An 8,123-nucleotide genomic window follows, 5' to 3' on the forward strand; every position below is an offset into this window, starting at 1 on the left:
TGTTGATTCAACTTATTTATTTTTGTTAGCAAACTCTAAAAACTTAAATTTAAAGAATATTAAACCTAACAATAATAGAATGAAGAGATGTCGTTTCATGCATTGATTTATAAATTAGTTGTTGATTCACATTGATATAAGTAAATAGTCTTCTTAGTCTCAGATGACTTGCATGAATGGTAAAGGCATATTATGTTTATGTTGAATTCGATATATAATTAGTTTTTAACTCGTCGAATAAATTTATAGAAAAAACATTGATATAGGTACATACAATGAAAATAACTATCTAAAATTTCATGTAGGTTTGTTAAACGTGGTCTTCAATTTCCATATCTGAAAAGTTGGGCCATGCACGTAGCAATTGGATCTGCAAGCTGTGCAGAGAGCCTCCGTGATCTGCATGCATTTAGTGAGCCACTTGCATGTGCCATGACGTAATATTGAATTTTGCATTGATTTCTGCAGATTAATTAGTTAGTAGCATGTACGTATTTATTCATGTCCTTTCGTTTCAAAGTTTCAAGAATTTATGCAACTGCTTCCCCTTTCCCTTTCAATTTCCACTTCGAGGTGCATATATAATATTTGGTCAGAGATTTTAAATGTGAGTTGTCATTATTGTTTTTTTTTTTTTTACAATATTTGGTATTTCATTAATCAACTGAGAACAATACATATACATTAATTGGGTACAATCCTCTAGTGACTAAGAAAATGATCTGGAAGTTAATTTGCGCAACTGAGACAATTATAGTAAACCCCTAAGTAGCTACCACATGTACGAGAACTTCCCACAACACCCATACAAACCTGTCACGAAAACGGTATATAACATATTTGTATAGGTTATTGCAAACAGTCGCTACCAAATAGCACAGCCACATAAAGTCATCGCAGGAATGAGGCCACATAAAGTCATCGTTAGTAGGCAATACCACATAATACAACACTCAAGGCTAAAACCAAATACAGCCATCATTGCGGTGCGGCCACAACACTCACTAGGTGAGACAATAGAGCTAGACTAAACTAACTCAAAACTAAACTAACCTAAAATAAACTAAACTAGGCTAAAACAAACTAATCCAAGAAGGGAACCACACAACTGACACCATCCGATGGAAGGATAGGACCCTCAGGTAAGGACCACAGCGGTGTCATGGCACAAGACGTGTACGGCTACGTACCACATCCACAAATCCAGCGAAGCAACAACAATGAACTGTAGGCGGTAGAGGTTCTAGATGTGACCACCGACAAGAAGCCCAAACAGAGCCACTACCAGATTTGCACGCCCAAACTAAAGCAACACCATCAAAGAGTCATTGCGCTCTAATTTGAGCGGGGATTTCGGCAAGTCCACAACACTAAAGCAAAGTGACGAAGCGTGGCTCCAATCCACTAGCAGCTGCAATTCCTAGCCCAGATCACGCGTCATACCCCGAGGCAGGGAAGAGGCCTTGAGCAAGGCATAATCCGGATTTGGGGGAGGCGTGAAGCTAAGTCAAAATGGTGGGAGAGAAAGGTTGGGGGAATGACACGGTAGGGGAGAGGAAGGTGGAGGGCTGAGAAGACTGGGTTAGGGAAGATGGCATAAAGAAACAGAGGGGGTGGATGGGGAGGCGAGGGAAATCTGGGATGGGAAGGGGGAATAGAGGGGAAAGGGAGGACGTGAAGAAGGGAGGAATGCTAGGAGGAGAAGAAGAAGCTGCCACCGGCCCTCTTTTGATAAGAAATGGGGGGCCATGTTTTAGTCGAAGAACTGCTCGACCGGGGCCGCTATTGCACCGTAGTATTTTCCTAGCTTTGGTCTGCTCACCTTACACACCACAACACACGGCTAAAACGTGCATTCTTTATTGGTCCCGTTTGTTATTGGAATGGGAATCATTTCCCAATCTCGCAAGATATATATTGTTGTTAATTGGAAATGGATGAATATTAGATTTGGGGTTAGTTTGGTATGTTGGATTGGATTGGAAAAGTTTTTTTTTTTAATTTTAAAGCATATTGAAGATCCAAGTGAATGAACTTTCATTTGGAGAGGAATAGAAGATGATAAGACATGAAGAAAACTCATCACTTCTAATTATACCATTTTGACGAGGACTGTAAACAGATAAATTTTCTTCATAAGTAATCTATCTTCTACCCTCCAGTTGGTCGTAATTTTCATTTCTCACTTCAACATATATAACTTGGAATTAGGTAGTTATCTATTCTAATCTAATCCACATACCAAATGAGCACGTAAGTGTATGAGCCAAGTCAAATTTTGAAATCACAGATGGATCGAAGAATCCAAACCCAACAGATAAACAGTCAAACTAGAATAGCCCACATGCGTTTCAATCTTGCGATGCAACCGCAACTCAAATAAATTAAATAACGAGACAAGAACACAATGAGTTTCTTTTATGTATAAAACCCCACATTCAATGCACAAAATTCACAGGCACACTGCCGATTAAAGAATCCACTAAGGAAAAACCAACAAGTACAATGAATGGTATTATATGATGGAGATTGCCTTGCCCCTGTCTTCGTACTTGCTTCTCACCGTCTCCTCTTGGTCGCACAACTCTGGTCGCGGATAAAAGCTTTCTCGCACAACTTGATCACACACAATGAATGATATTATATGATGGAGATTAAAATATTTCACTCAAATCACTTTCTAGTCCAACTCTCAATTAAATTCGACGACTTTGATGGATGGAATTTACACTCAAAACTTTAGCTAAAAACAAGATTACTATCTCTGACACTCTTATGAATCAATTTTACTAGTCGAGAGCCAGAAGCACATTAGCCCTAAAGCCATTTTTATATGCAACACCTTGAAAGATCTTGGGAAAATTTTTATCCTAGAAATTACAAAGTTTACGCCGCGGTGCGCATGCCAAACAACCATTGAGATAATTCCAACTCGGGACTGAGTTCGGTTGAGGGAGGAACACTCTCGGCTAGGGTTCTAAAACCTAAAGATAAGGTTATGCAATATACTACTAAGTTTAGGATCTTCTACAAAGATTCGGCTGCTTCAACTATATTTGTGAAAATATAAGTACACCAAATCAATATTAGGCTGTAGGGACACAGATGCTTAAAAGAGATCAGTGTCATTACGGTAAATGTTTTTCAACCGTTTATATGCCAAATTTTGAAGTGCACTTGTGAGTAAATAATTATAGATCACCTCACTTCACCGAGAAAGCTGAGAATTGACCTCAATTTAAGAAAGAATCGTAGATTCTTCGTTGACTGGGACTTGGATTGATAAGCAACCAAACTAGAAGTAGTGCTGTTAATCCAAACTAAAGGTACTTCGATTGACTAGTTCTACGGCTCCAGTAATGTTAATTCAAACTGAATATGTCACAGTTGTCAACACAATGATATTAATCCAATTACATATGAATTGACGAAGGGGTTAGTGAAATAGTTAGGATTTTCTCAAGGGTGTGAGAAGGGTTTTACATAGAGCGTTCAACTGTTTATTTAGTTGAAGGTCATTCTACATAGCAAAACCATTTCTATTATAGGGGTGAATTTCGTAATGGCCAAACCTGTCGAAATAGAGTCCTGCTAGAACTATGACTCCTCGACACCTAATAGGGATTTTACTTCACACGTAAACGGGCTAAAAACTCCTATAATACTTGCAAGAATGACAAGGTTATTGTTGTATAAACGGATCTCGCAAGGTTGTTCTCCACAGGGATTATTAACTAATTTGAAACAAACCAAATTACAATTAGTTATTGTAAAGTAGAAATTGAGATGATTGATTTTATAACCTACTTAAATTAAAAAACAAATTTAATTAATAAAAGTAAAGTAATCTGCTATATTAAAGATGAAAGAGAAGGAAACAGTTTTGGAGAAATCAAATTAAGAAAACACTAGGGTTCCACCATCACCTAGCAATCCTAAGAACTTTTACCAGAAGGTTAGATTTTCCTAATTCATACTCTACTTGGAACCCCCAACATAGAACGTATATCTAACATGCAACCCGTCCAGACGTTCGGATCAAATCTGAACATGAAAGACTCATTATGCTCTATGAAAACCCTTCGAAAACCATGCAATCCTTAAGACGTGGTGTTCATCCTAAATGAAATTACAATTATTAATCACAAGAAGCCAGCGTTAATTTCAAGGAACTTTCCGACCAAAATTGCATCAAATTACTTTTCTAAAGATCCTAATGGTGATCAGGCATTAAGACAATTAGATAGTTTTAATCTCGGTGATTAATAATTCAAAGTATGCATGCAATCAATCATAAGCAATTAAATAAAAATCACATATTCATGTTAAGGCTTACGGCTTCGCCCTAGCAAAATGAATTAGTTACGCATATTCATAATTAAAATCATAGAAAATATTATTAAGAAAATGATTGAAAACACTTTAAAGTAGAAAATCTCCAAGAGCCCTAGCAATTCTCTCTGTCTCCAAAGTTGCATAAAAGAAAACGTAGAAAAAAAACTAAGAACAGCAAAGCAATATATTTGCTAAGCCATCCACAAACCCTAAAACATAGGTCTCTTATTCCAATTAGGAAACTAAGAAAAAAAATAAAATATCTTAGAAAATAAAATCCTAATTAAACTAGGAGAATCTGCTAAGTACTTGTCCAGCCACATTTTAGCCTTAGATCTCCTCCAAATCCGGCCCAAGATATCTTCTTTGAAAGATCAGGACGTTCTGAACACATCTCCAGAAGGCCACAAAACCATCCGACATCATCTTCGGCTCCAAAAATGCAATTTAAGCCCAGAAACGTCATTTTCCAGCACCGCGCATCGCTCCTTTATTTTATCGCCAGAAAATAACCGCTTGGTAGAAAAATCCCAAATTTTTATTCGATCAAGCTTAGTGACTCACGAACGTCCTGGAATTACTCCAAAATTCGTTCATTTGGTCCTGTTTTGCTCCAGATGAAGTAGAAATACCTATATTGAAAATACAATTCAAAGTATCTAAATTCTTCCAAAATATTAACCAAAATATACTAAAAATAGGGTAAAATATATAATATGAAATTGACTCATCAACACGCACATGGATATCCTTGATGTTATCTCATCAAACCCCTCTTCGATAGGAACATTATCTCTATCTGGTCTCAACCTAACTAGGATCTTAACATAGTCCCTTTAATTCATTCCTTATCTGATCATCCACAAGTTTTGATTCTTGGAATGATTCGAATCTTATCAAAACCCATGATGATCCTTAACAATTTTAATTCATTCAGGACTCTACCGAGCCACACCTAAGTTTGATCCTTTAGTAATCCCAAATTCATTAGGACTCGATCGAACCGCTGGCACTACATACCTAGGCTAAGAATGCCATTGGCCTGAAGAATCACCATTGAGCCGAGAATCACGGCCTTCCGTTTTGGTTTATTTCCTCTCGGCCCAAATTCAATCTTTGAGGCACAAACACTTATGTGATTTAATTTTGTGTTCTGAAATGTGTTCTGTAATGCCTAAAAAGTAAGTAGAAAGCACGGTTGAGTTATTGAGTTAATGCCCAAGGCTTCTAACAATTAACAATTGAAATAGTAATTATCTAATACTAAGTTATTGTGTTAGATGTTTGATTCTGAAATGTTGTTAGTCCTCTGTTTGGGTTTTCTTTGTATTTATTTGACGCTTGTTTTTGCCGAGTTTGACTGTTGTTAGTATCTAGTCCATCAAAAAAAGAAAACTCATTCCTACTTTTATTTGGTAGGTGAGTTTGCTGGGTGTTTGCTTGAGCTGTATTTGAAGCATATAGAAGTTTGTTTTGGAAGATGAAATGCATCCAAAGCTGTAGATGAGTTGTTACGAAACTCATCTTTATTCCTAAGTTTTTTGTTCACTAATTACTTGGACATCGTAAAGTCTTTGGCTGACACTGCGTCACGTCAGTGTTCCAGGGTTATCTTTATTCCTTTTGCAAGGTAAACTTATCATTTCATTTAGGTTGTGGAAGTCCAATCCCACAACCTATAGATCAAATGAAAATCATAGGATATTTAGTAAATATAGCTATTCTAAGGTTATCTTCAACTTAAGGGTCTAAAATCTTAAAATTTAGTCACAAATAGGTGAACAACCTCATACATATAGGTGAATAGTTAAACACAGGGCTAGATTTGAGATTTTAGCTTCTTAGGTTGGAGATAGTCTAATGTCCAATGAGAAATATTTGCATGTATATACTTAGAATAGTGTCGTGTAGTGTTAATATTCATGTGTGATAATATAAATGGACAACAAAATTGATATATCCTGCTATTAGAGTATAAAAAAAATTAAACACACCATTTTAATTAGAATGCAGCAATAACAACACGTGACATTTTCAAGTTTGCCTAAAAATTACTCATAGCCTAACACTCATTCTTCATACAACATGGCAACGTTTCTTCAAAGTAGCTGAATCACTTCATTGCATAGCATAGAAAAATACATAATAGACATTACAAAGCAAATCAATAACAATGTTCATAGCTTAAATTTGGGTCTCCGTTAGTTACTACTTTCAGTATTCTTTGGACTTTCCATTGGTTTTAACTGTTCCAAGCTTTTCCTTGCTGATTTTGTTGCTTAAAGCCTTTCGTTTCTTCTGAATCTCGGTTGGGAGTTTAACGTCAGTTGCCAAACCAACAGCTTGAAGAAATCTTATTACGTACCAAGTAAGATCAACTTGCCACCATTCAAGGCCTTGTCGAGCTGAGTACTCAAAAGCATGGTGGTTATTATGCCAACCTTCTCCATGTGCTAGCAATCCAAACAACCTAAAACAATTGAAGTAATTCATTACATTTACTCTTATCCATGGAAATTAGAAACTTTGTTCCATCAACTAAATAAAGTTGAATTTTACCAATTGTTTTTAGACAAATCACCAGTATCCCACACTTGCTTTCCCCATTTGTGGCAAATCGAGTTTATGGCAAATGTAACGTGGAGATAAAGTATCGTCCTCACACCCTGTAAAGAATGATAAACCAACTAATTATTATCCAACAAAAAAATGAAGAACGTCTGAGAAATTAGGCTAGGGCTTAATTAAACAGTAAACAGTAATTAAGAGCAAATTTACCAAGCCCCAAACTAGAAAGGGTAGGCCTCCCACGGTATATAGTACAACTCCAAGAGCAAGTGAGTGAAAGGGGTATGTGTAATGGAGAAATATATAGTACGGCTGCTTTTTCAGATCTCCAACGTTGTTTAGTCGTCCTTCAATCTGAATATATTCAAAAGAACCTTTATGGTGCAAGATGTATGGTAACGACATACATATATCATAAAATTATTTTTCTTTTGAAAAATATTCAAAAGAACTTTTATGTTGCAAGATGTTACGGTAATATATATATCATAAAATTATTCTTTTTTTGAGAAATATAATGAAATAGTAAGAAAACATACACTTCCAAACCGCGAACCGTAATCAAAGAGCCAACCAATATGGCTAAACCAAAAGCCCTTAATTGGGCTGTGAGCATCATTCCATGTGTCGGTAAACTGGTGATGGTTCCTGTGTGTGCTCACCCATTCAAGTGGACTTCCCTGCAAACCAAAAGCAGATCATTCTCACAAACTTTTCTACTAAAACAAGATACGTCAAATCCATGTAACGTTCTCTTTTCATGCAAATGCTTAATGTTGTGTGAGAGCAATCAACATGTTTAATATTTCCTTGTAAAATCTCCGCAATTAAAATATCTTAAGAACGATTTTTGTTTCACAAACCTGAAGGGACAGAACCCCACAGTAGGCAAAAGAGTACTCAAGCCATTTGGGAAGCTTAAAACTTTTGTGGGAGAGATTTCTATGGTAAGACAGGGTTACACCGAGACCTGTGATCACGTACAGTGCCATGGCCAACCAAACTGCACTCCCATTGAAATGAAATGGTGCTAAAAGGGCAAGGAAATGCAAACCCAAAACGACAACCAGAGTCCCCACGTCCATGAAGTTCCATTGCCTCCCCAGGAGTTGTACTCTCCACTTCACCAACCAATAGTACAGCTCTAGCATTGCCACAGCATCTCCTTCCTTCTGCTCCATATGGCTAGCTAGTAAATATTTTGCTCAACTGAAGCAAGA

At 36.7% G+C, this 8,123-nt stretch overlaps 1 protein-coding gene across 1 annotated transcript; it reads right to left on the reverse strand.

Moving 5' to 3' along the window:
* Window positions 1-6,366: 6,366 nt before the first annotated feature.
* On the reverse strand, window positions 6,367-8,123 carry LOC103429093 (palmitoyl-monogalactosyldiacylglycerol delta-7 desaturase, chloroplastic-like). The gene is made up of 5 exons (XM_008367242.4): window positions 7,767-8,123; window positions 7,443-7,583; window positions 7,114-7,257; window positions 6,895-7,001; window positions 6,367-6,805 (listed from the first exon to the last, which is right to left on the reverse strand). Exons 1-5 carry the CDS (start codon window positions 8,082-8,084, stop codon window positions 6,550-6,552), a joined length of 966 nt encoding a protein of 321 aa, XP_008365464.1. The 5' UTR covers window positions 8,085-8,123; the 3' UTR covers window positions 6,367-6,549.

Source organism: Malus domestica, chromosome 09 (genome assembly GCF_042453785.1).
Source record: "Malus domestica chromosome 09, GDT2T_hap1".
Classification (NCBI taxonomy): domain Eukaryota; kingdom Viridiplantae; phylum Streptophyta; class Magnoliopsida; order Rosales; family Rosaceae; genus Malus; species Malus domestica.